Source organism: Myxocyprinus asiaticus, chromosome 11, assembly GCF_019703515.2.
Source record: "Myxocyprinus asiaticus isolate MX2 ecotype Aquarium Trade chromosome 11, UBuf_Myxa_2, whole genome shotgun sequence".
Classification (NCBI taxonomy): Eukaryota; Metazoa; Chordata; class Actinopteri; order Cypriniformes; family Catostomidae; genus Myxocyprinus; species Myxocyprinus asiaticus.
Window position 1 is genome coordinate 44,105,919 of NC_059354.1, and position 20,084 is coordinate 44,126,002.

General features: G+C 36.6%; 1 protein-coding gene across 1 annotated transcript in view; it reads right to left on the reverse strand.

Annotated features, from left to right (window-relative positions):
• LOC127447914 (dual specificity calcium/calmodulin-dependent 3',5'-cyclic nucleotide phosphodiesterase 1A-like) overlaps positions 1-13,691 on the reverse strand; it is a 100,751-nt gene extending 87,060 nt beyond the window's left edge. The window contains exons 1-2 of the mRNA XM_051710111.1: positions 13,154-13,691; positions 8,209-8,235 (exon numbers count right to left, since the gene is read on the reverse strand). Of these exons, the coding sequence (XP_051566071.1) occupies positions 8,209-8,235; positions 13,154-13,260 (134 nt within the window). The 5' untranslated portion in view covers positions 13,261-13,691. The remainder of the gene's footprint in view (positions 1-8,208; positions 8,236-13,153) is intronic.
• Positions 13,692-20,084: the final 6,393 nt, after the last annotated feature.

Consider the following 20,084-nt stretch of genomic DNA (forward strand, 5'->3'; position numbering starts at 1 on the left):
TCTTGAGTTGTGAAATTTTCATGCTACCAGCAGCCAACAAAGCAATACGTGGTCTGCATAAACTGTTTATCCTCACTGCAAGTGAGCCCGTATTTAATGTAGCCTGATCATTGTTTTTGTTTTTACCTTGTATGATTTTGTTTATGTTTTCTGAGGATGAGGGAATGTCAAGCAACTTTTCCATGTTGGCATCTGCCTAACTTGGCTAGCTTCTACCAAATGACGAATGAATATGCGCAAAATACTGTAGAGCTTGAACAAAAGACATGGGAAGGATATTTAGAAGAATATCTCAGCTCTATAGGTCCATACAATGCAAGTGAATGGTGACCAAAATTTTGAAGCTCCATCAAGCACATAAAGGCACATAAAAGTAATCCATACGATTCCAGTGGTTTATTCCATGTTTTCGGAAGCGATCAAATAGGTTTTGGGTGAGAACAGACAAAAATATAACTCCTTTTTCACTGTACATCTTGCCATTTCAGTCTCTATGAACAATCATGATTTCAAGCTTGATTACACTTCCTAGTGCTTGACGCATGTGCAGAGTGCAAGATGGCACTAATCGAGCTTGAAATGATGATCGCTAAGGAGACTGCTGATGTCAAGATTATAGGCAAAAAAAAAAAAAAAAAAGAGTTATGTTGAGCTGAGATATTCTTCTAAAAATCTTCATTTGTGTTCTGCAGAAGAAAGAAAGTCATACACATCTGGGATGGCATGAGGGTGAGTAAATGATTACTCACTAGTCTTAAAACACAGTGATCATGCATGAGACGCTGAAAGAACAGTGAGATGCAGTGCAAGCAGGGACAGATTAACCATCGGGCCGTTTGGGCTGTTGCCCAGGGGCCTTCAAATCCAATGGGCCCCGAGCTCTAAACCAATAATTTATTTATTTTGAGATATCTATTTTAAATCCACGTAAATGGCAGCCTTATGTGAAATACAATTTGTTCGGCCAAATGTGTGCTGGACAGCAGAAGCACAAGCACAGACACTCGAGTGCAAGCTCAGGGAATCTGCGTCTCACAGGTGCAGCGTGCTTATTTGAAGGACTGCAGAGAACAGTGTCTGATTTACAAAATACTTCCAAACACAAAGATAAGGTGCTGTTTACACTGGCTGTGTACAAAGCTGATGGTTTAAATTCATATAAGCGACAGAATTTGTGCAACAGTATGGAGGAATTTAAAAAGTCCTGCATGCATTTAATGTTTAATGATAAAGCGAAAGATGCCTTAATACCCTAAATATGTGCACGGTGTGAACCGTTTGTAACTTCTGGTTAACCACGAGAGTTCACGAACGGTTATTCTGTTATTTGTTGGGACTCTGGAATAAAGAATGTTTAATGCCATGGATGTGTCAAACACAACCTCAGATTAGCAGGGAATAAAGTGCACAGTGAGCTATGAGCCAAAAATAGCAAAATACATAGATCTTCAATTGATAGTATCACATTAAAGTCGAACAAAAATAATGTCTGTCACTGCCTGCAACATAGGCCTATTCTTTATCAATGGAAAATGCAAAAAACCTGTAGGTTTGTCGTGTACCGTCGAACTCCGATTGGGTTGAAGACCTTGCACATGCAGAATAACCGAATAGTGATTTTTGTATTTGAATACCGTGCACATCCCTGTTAATAACGCATGATTTTGGATCGTTTCATAATTAAAAAGTACATATAATTGGCCGTAAGACATTGCTCCAAACTTCCATCAATTTGAAAAATCCAACCAAATCTGCCAAGCATCCTGTACCACATAAACGTGAACATAGTCACGTCATGGGTGGCCTCCATGGTGCCCTGGCCCATGGGCCTTTCAGTTCTTAATCCGTCCTTGAGTGCAAGGGTCAAACATTTCCATTTAGCGCATGTTTACATAAAAATCTGTGTTAACAGCCCCTAACCAGCATGGTGATACTATGAGACCAGGCTGATTTATATTATTTGGATTTAGTGGTGTTGTTCCCTGATGTCTGTGACCCTATCAAAACAGATATGTGATTTTTAAGTCACTCAACCCACCAGTTAAGAACCACTGCTAAAAAGTGTTGTGTGATGTATGCAACATATACAAAGGAAGTGGATAAAATAACTCATGGCATTCATTCCATCCATATGAGTGGGGCTTATTTCGGACAAGAGGCAGAAACAAGAATTCACTTTTGGCATGTGCGTGGTTGCCTCTCACTGGCAACTCAGAAACAGCAGTAGATTAATAAGCGACACATTCCCAAACAATCAAAGTGCATGTGACACAGCAAAAGACCAGAAAGCCCTTTTGCCTGCAGGATTGGTGGTCTGTTCATTAACATCTGCCAATTTCTGGACAGCCTGAAATAAATACAGATCCAGTGAACAGGAAATACACAGTTGCCAGGAGACATCAGCATGGTTGAGCAAATGCACTGCTGGAGTGGTGGCACGACGAACCTGTTGACAGAAGCCCACACAACACAAAGCAGAAATATCTAGAAAGTCTACAGTGGCAATGTCAAATTTTCCTTCTCAAATCAGCAGCTTGAGTAAGTTTAAAAACATACAGTGCAGCACTCTAAACATTTTGAAAGGTGCGCTTACATGGGCTCATTGGGCTCTTCAATTGGCTTATTAAAAGTTAACTGTGTAATTTGTGCCAAATGCAATGATTTTATATATATATATATATATATATATATATATATATATATATATATATATAAAGAAATTTAATGATTGGTTTCAAACGGCTCTGTTTACATAATAAATTAATATCTGAAAAGATATTGCCCCCTTTAACAGGCATCAATGTAGTTAGATACTTTTTGTACTGTAAGTAATTTGTAGAGTAGCTAACTACTTTTTTTTTTTTTTTTTTACTTGACTGTATAACTACTTTGAATTATGAGCAGCTTGTCTCTTGGAAAAATGCTATAGGCCCTGTCCCAATACCCCTACTTGCGGTTTTGGTTTTGCCTACTTACCCACTTGTCTTATGTATTTCCGGTATTTGGCCACTAGTGTGCAAGTAGATGTGAAGACTGCGAGTGTGTGTATGACTTTTGATTGCACGTTGGGACACTCGTAGACTTAATGATGTTGGTGATGGTTGTGACAGCTGTTTTTGTCTTTTCACTCAACTGAAGACTGATTGTTTTTGGTAGCGGTGACTGTTATAGCCTACTTAAAATAAGAAATAAAAAGTACATATTTATAATGTTTTTATTGCGTGAAAATAGTTGTAAAAGTTCATTCGTTTTACTCATTTTGATTTTCAATACTTTGCACATTAAAAAAAGTGTATCTGTAAAATTGCGTCATCCATAACTGCTGTAAAATATTAAATATAAGCAATTTCTTTCTACTTTGTTTCACAATACACTGCATAAAACGTAATTAAAAATAAAATAAAAATGTTATTCTATAAACCTGTTTGATCCATTAATATCTATTAATACAAACCATTTAAATTATATGTTTTGGCTTGTCATTTATATAAGACAAGCAAAGACTGCTTTACACAACTTATCAGTATGTAGTTTCATACAACAAATAAAAGGCATTAAAACATATATTTTAAATACATAAAGATGAGAAAGAACCTGTGGTAGTAGTTGATAAATTTTTTATTTTAAAACAATATCAACTAGAGAAGGATAACAAAGAGGTATATAAATATACACATAAATAATATTTGGTAATTATGGTGCTGCTATTAAGTCATCCCAAACGCGTTATATAATATTGAATATATACATTTATACTAAAATAAATATATGCTTCACTTACGTTTCACTATCTGATTATAATAAATAACAAGTTGAGAAGCGAAAATACACCGATCGCTTGGGTAGGCGGGGTGTGGCTCCTGATCATGATGAACTCTGGGATACACAGCCTGAAAGGCCGCTCCAAAGCGGTATTCGTGCTAGTGTGGATTTAGTGTGGGTTAAGTGCACTGAGCTTTGGCATGTTTTAAACATGGGACAGTCTTGAACACTTACTTCCTGTCCCGTGCACATGCACTCAAGTGGCCAAGACTGCAAGTGTAGGTATTGGGACAGGGCCATAGTTTCAAAGTAGCTTCCCAAACACTGATCCATATGAATGTTCTCAGTGTACTTTTTGTAATAGTTTAATGGGGGCCTCTAGTGGATACATAACTCACATCCTCTTTGACAGAACATGAACAAAGATTTGTAAATGGATCCATGTCAGGTAGCTTCATTTTAAACCAAACCAATCAAACTCTATAGCTGTGAGAGTCATTTAAATCAATGAGAACACAATACATTATCCATTACTGACTGCATGCTGAACACCTAGTGCTTAAAGCACAGCAGGAATAATTAGTTTGATTGATTGTTTCCTGCATTGAGAAGTGTAACCCAGCTGTCACCTCATGAGAATTGTGTTTGAATAAGCCTTGCACCCTTCTAAACAACCACTTACCAGCGTCTGGAAGTGTAATCCCACCCACAATCTCAGGCAAAAAACAAGTTCAGGTCACATTACACCTAAAATCACCCCAAAGGAAAAAAATAATTTAATTTTGAAACAAAATAAAGCCTATTTGATGTCCATGAAGATTGTTTGGCGCTTTGTGACATTTTAATGACAATTAAGCATTTTTCATGAAAGTAATGGTGATTCTGATTAGATCCTCATTACTGAAATACAGTATTTTTACAATATTTTTTTACAATGATTCTTTAATTTAAAAAGGCAGTGTAAATACTACCATGATGTATATCTACTTATAATTTAAAAAAAAAAAAAATACAAAAAAAAAAATACAATAAATTACTAATTCTAACTTTTATTTTTTTATTTTTATTATTATTTTTTAAATTGCATAAGAATATGATTAATGATAAATCAAATTAAAAGGAATATGGGTACTTTATTGTACTGAAAATATTGTCAAAAGGGGGAAAAAAGTATGTTTCTAAAATATGTTTAATTTTCTTTAAGTTAAACACTTTTATTGCCATATTACTTTCATGACAATGAAGCATTGCTGAATTAGCCTACATTAAACAATGATTCTTTAATTTAAATCTGAATAAATTAAAAGGCAGTACAACAAATACTGCCATGATGTATAAATACTTTAAATAAATAATATAAAATTATAGTAATATAAAAATATAATACACAAATCATATTAAATGTCATTAGAATAAGATTTATTTATTTTTTGCCATAAGAGTAAACTGGAATACTGATGCATTATTGTAAGGAAAATATTTTCAAAAGGCAAAAAATAAATGAATAAATGAATAATAATGTTCCTTAGATGTTTCATTTTCTTTAAGTTAAATTTATTCTCATTATCATATTACTTTCATGACAATTAAGCATTTTTATCAGAGTACTGGTGATTCAGATTATATCCTCATTACTGTAATACAGCTTCTTTTTTTATTTTATTTTTTATTTTGCCATATTAGCCTACATTAAAAAATAAGTTAATACAATTGTTCTTTGATTTAGATAAGAATAAATTAAAAAGCAGAGTAACAAATACTATCATGATGTATAAATACTTAATATATAAAATATGGTTATATATTAAAATATATTAAAAATATTATATTAAACCACATTAGAATGATCTTTTTTTTTTCCATGACAGTTAATTCAAATTAAAAAAATAAATAAAAATAAATTCATAATGCAAACAATTTTAATTATCCCAAAAAAAGGCATTAATTTATTCAAGTTAAATATCCTTTCATATTTCTATCTTTTGATTTTGGGGGGAAATGTGATCTGAAGTTGTTCTTGACATCCTGTGTAAGATTAATCCTATTACAGCAACCACTCTTTTTCTTGAATCACATCTTTGACATAACTGATTTGAACACAACTGATCGACCTCTGAGCTGAAAACTGATGCAGAGACTGTCACAGTCCTTTACAGCACACACACTGGGGTCTGCCTTACTGATAGTGGAGAGCTGTGCTTTGAAGAAAGGCCATTGTTGAGCAGCACCTCTCAGCTTGCGTTCCATAAATGCGGGCCTGCTACTGAGGGCAGGTGAGTGTTTAGCATCAGAGGCAGTAATGTGGGGATGTGTGAGGGCCACTTCACCTGAGCTCGACTGCTCTGATTGGCCTTCACATAAAAGCTTGACAGAGGCTTCCATAGAGAGGGTGGCCAGTGAAGGCATCGGGGCCCTTCAAAGTATGTAGTGCTTTGTGTGTGTGTGTGTGTGAGAGAGAAAGAGAGAGAGAGAGAGAGAGAGAGAGAGAGAGAGCACTGACACATGTTTTATTTATGCACAACATCTTGACTGTTTTAATACCTTGAACGAAAATTATTATTATTATTATTACTATTATTTAAAGTTCATTAGGCCTATTATTTGACTATTATTCACTCATTATGGATTACTATTTTAACTACATTTGCATTTCCTGAAGGAAATACCAGTGCTTGCAAGGCAACAAAAGAACTGAGAGCAACTTGGTGTTCAGTGTCTTGCCCAAGGACACTTTGGCATGTGGAGTCATGTGGGCCGGAAATCAAACCGCTAACCCTGCGATTAGTGGACATCCCGCTCTACCACCTGAGCCACAGCCGCCTATATATAGTATAGTACAGTTGTAGGTAAGACACTCGTTTTTAGATGGAAACACACAAAAATCAACACATTGTACAGTGTAAAGACAGCTAAAAGGCCAAAACATACTTCAAGCAGGTAAGGGTACGCATTAATAATTACTAACACATTGCTAATCTACTGTCTGGTTGAAAATGCTTGACTTTTGTTCTTGCGTCACTGTAGCGGTAACAAACCTCAGTACTCAAGGGGGTGATAAAGTTACATCCAAAAATCTGTGCCATTAAAATAGATGTGTTATTATTAAGGTAAGTTCCTATAAATATACTGACTTTAACTTTTGCTCCGCCATAATACAGAAGTTGCCTTGAAAGAGAAAACTCAACATAGAAGCGGACAGTCTCTGTTATAGCGACCCTTGTGGCAACACTGAGACTTGAACGCGTACTTGCGTTGCGTTATGAATTGCGGTCTTACGCATTTTTGAACCATGAAATAGACCTTATGTAGCAAGGAGTGCCTGCGTTCACATACTTGCATATAGTAAATGGTTAAGTATATGCAAAGAAGATAAGAGCAATCACAATTCAGTACGCAAATGATTTTAAAAAAAGAAGACATTACTGCTGTCGGTTACGTTGAATACAGAACATTCAAAAATGTAAAATTTAATTTAAAATTTCTTTAAAAACTACAAAAAATAATAATCAATAGCACACCTAACGTAGTTTTCTAACCAGGTGCGATGAGACAATTTTCTGTCCACACTGAATGTGATACTGCTGCACGATGTGACACAGTCACAGCAAATCAAAACATATTTGATGTTCATATCATATTAGACTTTGGACCAATGAGATTTCACATTGGGCAGGTCTACACAGCAATGACCAGCATAAACAGAGATCAAGTGATCGACAAAAATCGTTTGTTGCGGTAACAAAAATCTCACTTGCCGTTTTTTCGCAGCATCTCATTTGTACACAGTTTAAGACTGAAATTATTACAAAATATAGTTTAAATGGAATCGGTACATTGAACAGTTCAGGTTGAATTGATTTCACAAATTCAATTCTCAGGGTTAGTGGTTAAGAACAAACCCTAGCCAATATGTTTGAGGAATAATCAATACAGGTCTGCTATTGAAAAAACTGTAATCTCTTCAGAATTCCATTCCAAAGCTGTCCCTCTTCTGTAATCTGTACACTTTAACATAAGACACTATCAGACAGTGCAGTGCTGTTTGTATTGTGTTGGCCGCCACGTGTGGAAATTATCAATTCTAATAGAGTAAAGGTGAATATTGTCTGGCTCAAGATGCTTAGCCGATAAACAAATACCCTAATTGCAGGGATGGTCTTCTTAGAGCACCATGCTCATGCTAATTTTAGTCATCTATGCATCCCAGCCCTACTTCATCACCCCACTTAATCAGGATTTTAGCTGCAATCTTTGCTGTAGCATACCAGATCCTTACCCATTACACATCCCCCACATCAAGCAGGTGGCGATGAAACCATTAGTGACCCAGCTGGAGTGATAAGATTGCATTCATTGCGCCTGAATCTTGTCATGCATGAAAAGATTCACTGATGCAGAGGTCCAATGAATTGCTGAGACACAAATAGAGACCAACTTTGAACTTACCTTTGAGATGTGCTTTTGTACGTCTGCCTGCAAGACAAAAAAACGGAAGGACATTAGCTTGCTGCGGTCTCGCTGACAGTCTGTTCTCTGATCATCTGATGCATATTGCACACAAAACTTAATTTAACTGCTGGAGTCGTATGGATGACGTTTATGATGACTGTCTGTGATTTTTGGAGCTTCAAAAATTGGATCACCATCCACTTGCATTTTAAGGACCTACTGAGCTAAGATATTTTTCTAATTTTCTCCAAATGTGTTCTGGTGAAGAAAGAAAGTCTTGCACACCTGGGATATCATGAGAGTGAGTAAATAATGAGAGAATTTTCATTTTTGGGTGAACTATCCCTTTAACCTTCAAAACCTAATCTGTTTGGGAGAAGATTTCCCTTGGTTTAAGCACCACTAAATGGACATTTCACCTCTGAACTGCCGTGATACATTATATCATTTTCAAAAAATGTCACCACAATCAATTAATTTTTATGTGATCAGGCTGTCTATAAAGACAATATAAACTGTGGTTGGTCACTTTACATGTTGGTGAGATGATCTCATCCCGTCCAAGTAGGCTATTCTTGGGCAGAATAAGATGCAATGGACTTTATTCACAGAAGCGCCATCTTTATTTTTTGACGGGAAAGACAACAAGGCTGTAAGGGACAGACTTAGTCTCTTCAATAGGTTGTACTGCTGCTTAAAGTCTTTTTGATCATTCCGCTGACAGAACATTGAAAATAACATCTCTCCAATGAATTTCAGTAGACAAAAAAACTTGTGGAAAATGTTATGTGATCTATAGGAGCATTCTATACATTCAAAAAATATTTTAGCCTATTGATAAGGTTAAAACATTTAAATTTCATAACACAGGTTCGTACAGATGCTTCAAGTTAAATTCAAGGACTTTCAAGGACTTTAAGCACTTTTTTAATTTGTTTTCAAGGACTATGCTCGAGATGTCATTAAAACAACTTCTTTATTTGTTAATTTTAAATAAAAATATTTTAACCATTCAGTTAATTTATTTTTATAAAACCACTTATTACAAGTACAACAATGAGCATCTTTAACTACATATTCTCACAGTAACAATTCTTGGTTCATTCATGATGAAACTGATGTGCAATTGTTGTGTGCTCCCTTAAAACGCACTTCGCTTTCCAACAAAAGTGAATAACTGGGTCCGTAAACAGTAGTCCATATGACTCGTGCTGTATTCCATGTTTTCTAAAGTCACACATCAGATTTATGTGAGGAACTGACCGAAATTGCAAATGGCTCATTTTCAAGAAAATTTGACTTTCCAACTTACAAAACATTGAAATTTTCCATTTAGTTCAGTTTTTGCCTGTAAACGCTGAGGGTAAACATTTGGTAACATGTTGACATTAATCTTTATTCATAAAGGACAACTTGACTGTTGTTCTTTCTTTTATTATTTAATTTTGTTTCACGAATGAAGCACGTTAACACTAAGTTAACGCTAATGAGGGTTAAATGGGTTACAACACCACATTCTGAGGGTTCAATGGCGAACAACACCAAATATTTTTGTGTGAAAATAAAATGTGAATTAATAACTTTTTAACATGCTGGGAAAAATCCCTAAATGCATATTTAAGCAGCCTCTGAACTTAAACCTTAATTATTTTCCACTACATTTTGTATAAAAAAAAAAGAAAATGTTAAAACCAAAAAAATAAATAAATAAATAAATAATAAAAAAAGGTTTTTACATCGATAACACCAATGCCATGAAATCAAGGGACAAACATACTTTTTAAATTATTTAAATTATTAATAATAATTTTGTTTTGCTTTTTTGCACACTTGTTCAGCCTTGCACTAATGCTTTTATTTAAAATAAGTACAAAATAAATACACAAATAACTTTACATGTCATAGAAGTGGTGTACCAGATGAAGGGAACAAGGATTTTTTCTGGCAATTAACAATTTCAAATATATTTTCAAAAAAATTAGCAAAACAGAGTCAAGCCATTTCATATTAAAGGTTAGGTTATAGACCTATTTTTATTATTTTATTTTTTTTAAAGTCAAGGGACGTTTGTCAACATATTTTTATTTTAACACAAATGTTGTCAGAAATAACCTATTTTTGTGAGACACAAAGCTTTCTTTACACAAGGTGGTGCTAGACGGCTCACAAAACTGAATCCTCCATTGATCTGCATTCAAATCATTCAAAACGTTTTACATCTCATTTAATTTTTTCACTCTGGAGAGTAAATTGTAATTAAAACTGATAGTTGCAAGAATTCATACTTGTTAAATCCACCACAGCAGTATCTATAAAATATATATTTTTTAAATCCTCCAGTAACACTTGATTGTGATTGGCCCATTCTGAACAGCGCTGCCAATAGTAACAGGTGCCACGTGACAGCACTGTCTATGCGCTGCCTACTTCAGCAGTGGTCTAGTGGTCTGTCATCATGTTTTTCCGAAAATAAATAAATACATTTCATTTATTAAATGATTTAAGAAACGTGTTTTAAGATTTTCTATAATTCAAGAATTTTTTAAGCACCTCTTGGTAAAAATAGCTATTTTCAAGGGTTTTCCAGGGCTTAAATTTGAAAAAGCCAAATTCAAGTACTTCAAGCACTTCAAGCACCTTGTACGAACCCTGATAACAAAATTCCATCAAATTGAATTGTGTAATGTTTAACAATTTAAATTAATAAAACTTTTTTTTTTTTGTTATGAAATTGAAATGCGTAAATCTTAAACGTATTTTTTTTTTTAAAGTACAGCATTGTACAGTGCACGCCATTGAAGGGACTGTAACTTTATTCCTCACAGCTCGTTTCATCCATGTCAAAAATCAAATACGGTGTTATACTGTGAATTAGGTCTATGTGGACCAGACCCAAAGGTCTGCTATGTGATACCACTGTAATGAGCACATTGCATTGGAGAAAGTACTTCTCCTGAGTAAAGTACAGGACTGAAGTGAGCAGCCGGCTCTCTCTCTCAATTGAGAGCAAATCCAGAATCTCAAGAACACTGGAATTCTTACTTTGCCGCTGCAGTGAATTAGTCATCCGATGGAACTGCTGTTATTTTTGATGCATTTTAGAAAGTCAGTTTGAACATCTAGAGCTCTCACAGAGCACCGATGCATTGGGACAATGTTGCAAAAGAGCTCAAATCATTAGCTAATGCATTTGATTATATTGATTATATTTTTAACAGTCTACATAATTCATTTAGCATTTGATTGTGTTTGTTCCAATTCAACTGCAGGCACACTTTTAAACGACATTTCACACATTAAGGACAGCATTAATACAAACAGAAACTCAATGCTGTCCATCCCGCACGGCATGAATGAACAAGTGTGATCGATCTGTAGAGATAGACTGAGCTCATCAAAAAGGCTTGAATGAGATTTGCGGGGGAGTGCTGGAGGTGGGCTGGTTTAAATCCTGGGATCAGCCACTCAGTGACTCCGACAACAACAAATTTGCTTCTGCTGTGGGTCACATCACCTGATCAGGCGGTCTCTGCTCCAGTGTCAATGACTTTAAAGGTGAAGTATGTGATTTTTTTTCCATGTTAAAATACATTCTCATATCCCATCTAAGTATGTAACTATAAGTAAGCCATTTGTATGCTGAGTTTCTTTAAGTGTAAACATTGTGGCACAATCATTGATCTGTTTGATTGAGAATCCTGACAGGCCTAACTTGGTAACATTGGCTCAACCAATGGTGTGATTTTGGGGTGGGACTATCTGTCCAATCAATGTTAGATAATGGAAGTGTTCAGTAAACCTGTTTGAAAACAGACTATATTATTGCGATTCTTTCTGGTGATGCTAGTAGCGCAGAAATGACACACTTCAGCTTTAATATCAGAATCAGGCTATAGGATATTTATGTTTTAGCAGCTACCAGAACAGAACTGAAGGCAATTTTATGCAAAAGAGAACATCACTTTTTTTAATTCACTGCAGCAAGACTATTATTAAGCATCGGTTATACTGAATAAAGAGACTGAGAGTTTTGAAGCCTGTTTTCTTGTAACTGTTTATATCTTTACTTAATCCTTCATTATGAAACATTGCAGTGTTCTGGCTGAACAGTAAGTAGCTAGTATTTGTTTTATGCTAAATCAATGTTGCATTATATATGACATGAACTACTGTTGATGCACTAGTCCAGTCAAGTCAGTTTTTTTTTAGTTTTTTATATATATATATATATATATATATATATATATATATATATATATATATATATATATATATAGCACACTTCAGAATACATTTAGTTTCAAAACAGCTTTGCAAAATATAGTGCCTCATTGCTCCAGTGTGCAAGCCAAAGGCAACAATGGCAAGACAAAAAAAAATCCATAAGATGTTTGGGTGAGAAAATCATTGGGAGGAACCAGACTCAGCTGGGAGAGCCTATCCTTCTCTAGAAAGGTGCACATTATAATAATTGTGCGTAGGCCAAATATCAACACTAGTCATATGTTTATTGAATAAATGATTATATTTAATGATATACAATGATTACATTGTAAAGATAATTATTAAATTGTAATTTTGCAGTCCATTCTAAAATGACTGAAGTGGTACGTAACTACAACTGCAGTAAAAAAAAAAAAGAGAGAATCTGTTAAGGTAAATTGTTTGTTTTTCTAGACTACAAATCAATATAAAATTACAAAATCCAAACACAGCCAAACCAAAGCACTGCAAGACTGTTTCGAATTGTTAGTACGCACATTCCTTGATTACAGCTGACAGTCTCATTAGTATTACATTCACACACATGCTGCCCCATGAGTCAAGATTCTCCCACTCATACAGGGAACACAACCATATCACGTCTAAACGGATCCCTCTCTCGCCACCAGTCAACCCCTGTGCTGATGAAAGAGTATGAAACCAGAATGAAATCACTTACATTCCTTTGAGCCTCATCCACATCTTCTCCGTCTGCTCGCACCTCGAGTACTTCAAGGTGTTCTCCAATCCATCCATATCATTGGTCAGAGAATCCATGGTTTGCATGTATGCACGTGTTTGTAGAGTGCTCTAAGACGCAGAGGGTTATGCAGGTATGCAGTTCAGCATGTGTAGCACAGAGCTCCAGGTCTTCAAATCATCTCTGGCAGCTCGAGCTGTACTCGTCTCCCAGAGGGTCCTGCGCTCACTTCTAGAGTGCATCAGCCCGCTAGAGTGAGTGTCAGCGTGCAGACCTGTCTCTCCGCTACGCACTGAGGGAACGCTGTCACACACACACACGTCACACAAATGTCTCTCTCTCTCTTTCTCTCTCTTACTCGCTCGTTCTGAAAGGAATCTGAAAAATACCAACTACCTTATTCTCTCCCTCTCTTCTCAAATTGTTTGCATACTCTATTCTCACCCTTTCAATCAATCTGTGATGTAGGCACTGCGGTCTCCTCTTCACATCTTTAATCTTGTGCAGGAGGTAGGTTTTTAAACCTCTGTGAATACACACACGCACACAACTTCCCGACTGCCACTTGAAAGCAACGGGCACCTGTGTGCATCATAAGTATCACCCCTGGGATGAAATCCGCAAGCTGCAGAAGGAACAACGCAGGCAGATGGATGGCTTCCCGGCTGCTCCCTCCACCTCTTCAATCCAGACGCAGAAATGCAGCTCTCAGAGTAGGAGAAAGAGCAGCTACAATCACATCCTACCCGGCATCATTATACTTCCCACCAGGGGCCAAGAATTACCTGCCGTCCACCAGCGCATGTTCGCTTTAAGAAGACATCCTTATTGGGGGCCTGGGTAGCTCAGCAAGTAAAGATGCTGACTACCACACCTGGAGTCACAAGTTCGAATCCAGGGCGTGCTGAGTGACTCCAGTCAGGCTTCCTAAGCAACCAATTGGCCCGGTTGCTAGGGTGGGTAGAGTCACGTTGGGTTAACCTCCTATAATGTGGTTTTCGCTCTCGGTGGGGTGAGTTGTGCATGGATGCCGCGGAGAACAGCGTGAGCCTCCACACGTGCTACGTCTCCACGGTAATGCGCACAACAAGCCACATGATAAAATGCACAGATTGCCATTCTCAGACGTGGAGGCAACTGAGATTCGTCCTCCACCACCCAGATTGAGGCAAGACACTACGCAACCACGAGGACTTAGAGCGCATTGGGCATTCCAAACTGGGGAGAAAACAGAAAAAAAAAAAAAAAAGTAGAAGATCCAATTGCGAAGCCTGCTGCTTAAATTCTATTCTACAGCTGCGCCCCTCTCGTGATGCGTATGGGGTGGCTGTAATGTTCCCCGCTCCTTGTCCCAGTTTGGCGTGCTAATAAAATTAACCTGCACGCCTGCATCCAGCGCTCGTCTTGTGCTTGGCATCCTGGTTTAAATGCGCTCTAATCCTCTCATTCCACTGCAGCTGCAAGAAGCAGCGCACTGATAAATATTGCATGATTGTTTGTGAAGTACAAAAGGATTGATAGGCAGACTCGGAGAGCCTGAGAAGGGTTTTCTGCGGAGGACAAATCAGCAAACGTGGCCCCGTCTTATCATTGGATTTCTGAATATAGCAGAACCCCTGTGTCAGACAAATCTGGTTTGTGTAAATTAGAAGGGAATGGAGGAGAGGATTGTGGGATTGTTTTGGTTCTGTTGCAGCCAGGCATGGCAGATTTTCATTCATTAGGGGGAAGAGCACATCATCTGCTGCCTATAGAGCATTCGGGGCATGAATAGACTGAATTGTAATGATCACTTCTTAAGGGTTACCAGTCTATTATATTACACTCTACAATGTAAAACAGCTTAATCACTGCTCCATTAGCACAGGAACAAAATGGTACATTTTTCCTTTAGTTCATTTCATAGAAGAAAATGGAAATTGCCTATGAGATTAGTATGTTCCTTGGGTGCTGTATCTGACAGATTATTTCTGGGCTCTGACAAGTCTTTACTAAACAGCTGCTCCACTTTCACAACATATCATAAGCACCCACAATTCACTGTACCTTTAAAATAATGTTTCGGGTTCAATACCAGCTCAAGCTCAATCAAATGCATTTGTGCATAATGTTGATTTCCACAAATAAAAAAAATAAAAAAAAATAATAAAAATTCAATTTGTCCCTCATTTATATAAAAAAAAGTGGTTAAAATAAGATACTTACAATGGAAGTGAAAGGGGCAAGTCCACAAATGCTAAAATACAATACGTACAAAAACATTGTTCATTTGTTCGTGTGGTGGTGTGACAAAAATACTCACACTCATTCTGTTCGGTGTCAAATCTGACCCCACATTGGTAATGAATGGATGAGATGATAAAACTGAGGATTCTTTAAAAAACAATTGTCAAATAAAATCAACAAATCATCCACAATGCAGAACACACACACAAACAGAAAAGAAGGGGTGATACTATAACACATCCACAGTGCAGAATGCACGTGCTCACACAGACACAAACCCACCCACACAGTTACACACATGAATGAAAAGGTGAGACTACAAAAGAGAGCATTTTTTATAGAATTTGTCAAATAAAATCAGCCACAATACAGAACAGACACAGAAATGAAGGAGTGAGACCATAACACATCCACAATGGAGAAAACACACACACGCACAGAAATGAAAGGGTGAGGCAATAACACTTGGCACAAACCAAGCAAGCTCACACACATGCATGCACATCAACACGCACACACAGACACACACGTGCGTGCGCACACACACACACACACACACACAGACAGATCAAAGGCTGAGTTTGAGATAGTTGCCCTTTTCCACTGTGAGAAAGTTTATGCTTAGGGGTGGGAGTCAAACCTGACCCCAAACACTTAGAGAATGCAACCGAAACGGAGTACAATGGTTAAGTGGAAAAATAACCCATCATCTCATGGTTTTTATTTATTTATTTTCATTTCTAATCTTTTTAATGAGATATTACATTAGTGTGTATTTGTTGACACAGTCAGGAGGAGGTAATGAGCAGTTGATTTAGCCCATTTGTCTCATACATTATAAAAATATTTCAATAAATGGAAATGCATAAAAAGATACAGTAGGCTTGGGTGGATTGGGTTTACACTGGGTGTGTAAATATGAATAATGCTCTATTCACTTTCAGCACTAACATGGTGATTGATGAAAGGCGTTGCCATGGCAACACACACTGCCATACAAATGGCTTTGGAGGGAATGATTATGGCTGTAAAAGAATGGCTTGAAGGTCTCAGACACTTAAAAAGAGACAGACAGACAGACAGACAGACAAAGAGACAGACAGAGAGAGAAAAAGGCAACAGAAAAAGAATACAAACAACAACTGTGCTGGGTTTTCTATGGCAGTCCACTTATCCTGCATGATTGTTGCTATGATTATGGTGATTATCGACTAACAAAAGAGCAAGTGGGACAGATTCGACAAAACTGTTCCTGTATAACATCACAAGAATAAGAAGGTATATGTGAAGGATATATGCGATGCTGCCTTAGAATTAGGTCAAAAGAAGGTATCTTAAAAAGGAATTGCAATCATGCTGCCTTATTTTTTTGAATAGCATTTGTCTAAAGCACTATAATGCCTTAAAATGCTGACTTCACTAGGCAGTTCACTAGGTTTTGGAACCTTGCCAATCTGTTGATGAACTCCAGAGTTACAAAAGTTCATTGCTCTTTCATTGAGGGTTTTATGCTGTGACAGAGCCACTCATCTGATATGGGGATGAGTGCGGGTCACATGTCCATGCATGTAAACAGCCATCACTCAAGTGTTTTAATAGCTGCAGCACTCAAATCTGAAACGTTAAACCCCTCACATGGGCTTCCTTGTATAGCAATAATGACAGGCTTCAACCCTGTCACTGACAAGATAATGGGGTGAATCTTATGAAAATCACAGGTTTCACCCCAAGATCAAATGAAGAAATAATAAATTGTATTATGCTTCAAGAAAATTAAGCCTATTTATTTGTGTTTGAATTTCTTTCTTCTGCAGAACACAAACAAAGATTTTTAGAAGAATTTCTCAGCTCTGTTGGTCCACACAATGCAAGTAAATGGTGACCAGATCAAAGAAGGTCCAAAAAGGACAGCATAAAAGTAATCAATATGACTCCATTGGTTAATTCCCTGTCTTCAGAAGCGATATGATTGGTGTGGGTGAAATGATAGGTGTGGGTGAGAAACAAATCAGTATTTATGTCTTTTCTTACTATAAATCTCCACCTTTAACAAGCCCTGACCAGTCGGTGGCTGAATTTGAAAGTGAAAGTCACTTCCACACCAGAATGTGCAAGTGAAAGTGTAGATTTAAGGTAAGAAAAAAAAAGACATATTGATCGGTTTCTCACCCACACTTATTATATCACTAAAGAAGATATGGATTTAACCTTTGGAGTCTTTTAAATTACTTTATGCTAACTTTATGTCCTTTTTGGACCTTCTAAGTTCTGGTCACCATTCACTTGCATTGTGAGGATGTACAGAGATGAAATGTCCTTCTAAAAATCTTTATTTGTGTTCTGCAGAATAAAGAAAGTTATATACATTTGGGATGGCATGAAGAGTAAATAATGAGAGAATTTTCATTTTTGGGTGAACTATCCTTCTAAATGCTTTAAAAAAATAATGGCAAAATGAAAACAATCTTAATGGGTGGACATGTAGATTTGACGTCAGAAAACAATCATCATCAAGCAGGTTATCGTTATAATAAAGAGTGGGTATTTCCTTTTGGTTTGACCTCTTAATGAATTGAGTTTTAAGAGCCAAAAGCTTAGACAATGTTTATCCCCAAAGCCAGAGAACATGACATATGCTCTATAATACATTTGACACTTTAAATACATGGGCAACTCATGTTTATATTGAATAACTTCTGATAAGCTTGGCTTTTATTATGACAGCTTAAAACTGAAAATGCACGGGACGTCTTTGGCTATGAAAGTATCTGAACATGTGACAAATGTGGCATGCAAATGTCCCTGCAAATAAGTCTTCAAAAGATGTAAGAGAAGCACTGAATGACACTTTTCCTGCATTGCAAGTCCTGTGTATATGTATATATATTTCCATAATTTGGATGCTTGGAACTACCAATCTACTGACTGTCCCATGCAATAAACTATACTATGACCATGGTATTTCTAATTGTTTAGTTAATAAATATTTAGGAAAGCTATTTTCCAATAATGGTTTGCATTGTGAAAGGTTTGTCCCCACTCTGTAAAGATCAAAGGATAATTACCTATCCTTCACTTGTGGTGCGTGACCCCTCTTTCCTGTCCTGCAGAACATTACAGAACATTCAGTTTTAATTACATTTCAATAACATCATGCCTAGAAAGGTCACTTTGTTTTAATCAATATGCAGGCCATTGTAGTAGAAAAAAAATACACATCGAAGGGCAATGATCACATTCAGTTCAACTGATACTCTATAAAGATGTTAATGTGTGTATAAATCTACACAGGATGTACATTTACTGTATATTTTAACAGACATACTTGACACCTGCATGCAAATTAGATTTAAAGGAACAGTTCACCCAAAAAATATCATTTTGTCATCATTTATTCACCCTCATTTCATTCCAAACCTTTAACTTTGTCTTGAGTAAATAATAACAGAATTTTCCTTTTTGTGTGAACTCTTGTCCAGACAATTTATGCATTTACAGTAACTTACATTTAGCTAAACTGATGCTCTACAAAGTCAATGAGCTATAAAGATTTCAATGTCACCATCTAAACAGCCTGCATGTGTATATTTTAACAGAAAACACCCATATGTAAATTATATTTAAATACAGCATGAATATGACTGAGACCAAGAAAGCAACTATAATTAGGAGAGGACAAAGATCATAAACTGCAGTAACGTGCAATAAATCCCAATTGTATCATGCCTGCAGCAAGCACAGAGGAACTTTATCATTCCAGTCTCAGGAGACTAATAAACTGATGATACATCTTTATTCCGAGTGCCTAATGCAGAGGCCAAAGATTGTCACCATGGATACCTAATATGGAGACAGCAAAGAGTGAAAAACAAATATCCTGAATGTCACGAATGTGGGGGTATTCGGCAGAATCGCACAGGAGCATGCAAATCAGTACAGTGGGTTACGGGCTCCGTCTGGAGATCCGAAGTCGCAATCATTCAGCTGCTTGTATAGAGTTAGAAAATAGTCAATGGAAAACAAATTAAAGGCAACAGAGCAAAGAAACACAATGTGACTGCATATTCAATAGAAATGCATTTACTTGTTCACATATTGAAAGCACCAGCAGCAGAGAAAAAGGCATTAATGACAGTTGCAAACTGTCCATGCCTCTGTCCGCAACATGGCATGCAGGTGCAAAGTTATTGTTTCCGTTCTTTCCAAGGCCAAGGGTGAAATGATGCAAAGATAAACCTTTGGTTATTGTTAGGTTTTTTTTTTTTTTTGTGCATCATTCTTCAAACTCAAAGCTTGTCTGATCGATGTCACATTAGACAAGAGGCAGGAAGACTCCACCTCCATCTCATTAGTTATTGATTGAGCTCCCCTTTCAAATGACACACTAAACTCTTCGAGTGTCAGAAACTAAAGCCCATCTAACACAATGGAAAAAGATACACTATTGTGATGTGTTCTTTAAATGCCAAATGACCATGTCTGTCACCTCTGTGTTGTGTCAGAGGTCCATAAGAGTGCAAATCTGTCAGCAGAGAATCTAGATAATGAACTCTTTAGCTATATACTATTAAAATTGCAAAGAGAAAGTGCAACTTAAAGAAAATAAGTTTAAGTGTTTGTTAACATTTAAATGTTGAGAGTTGGAGTTCGAATTCACAAACATTTTGTTTTTGACTCTTGGTTC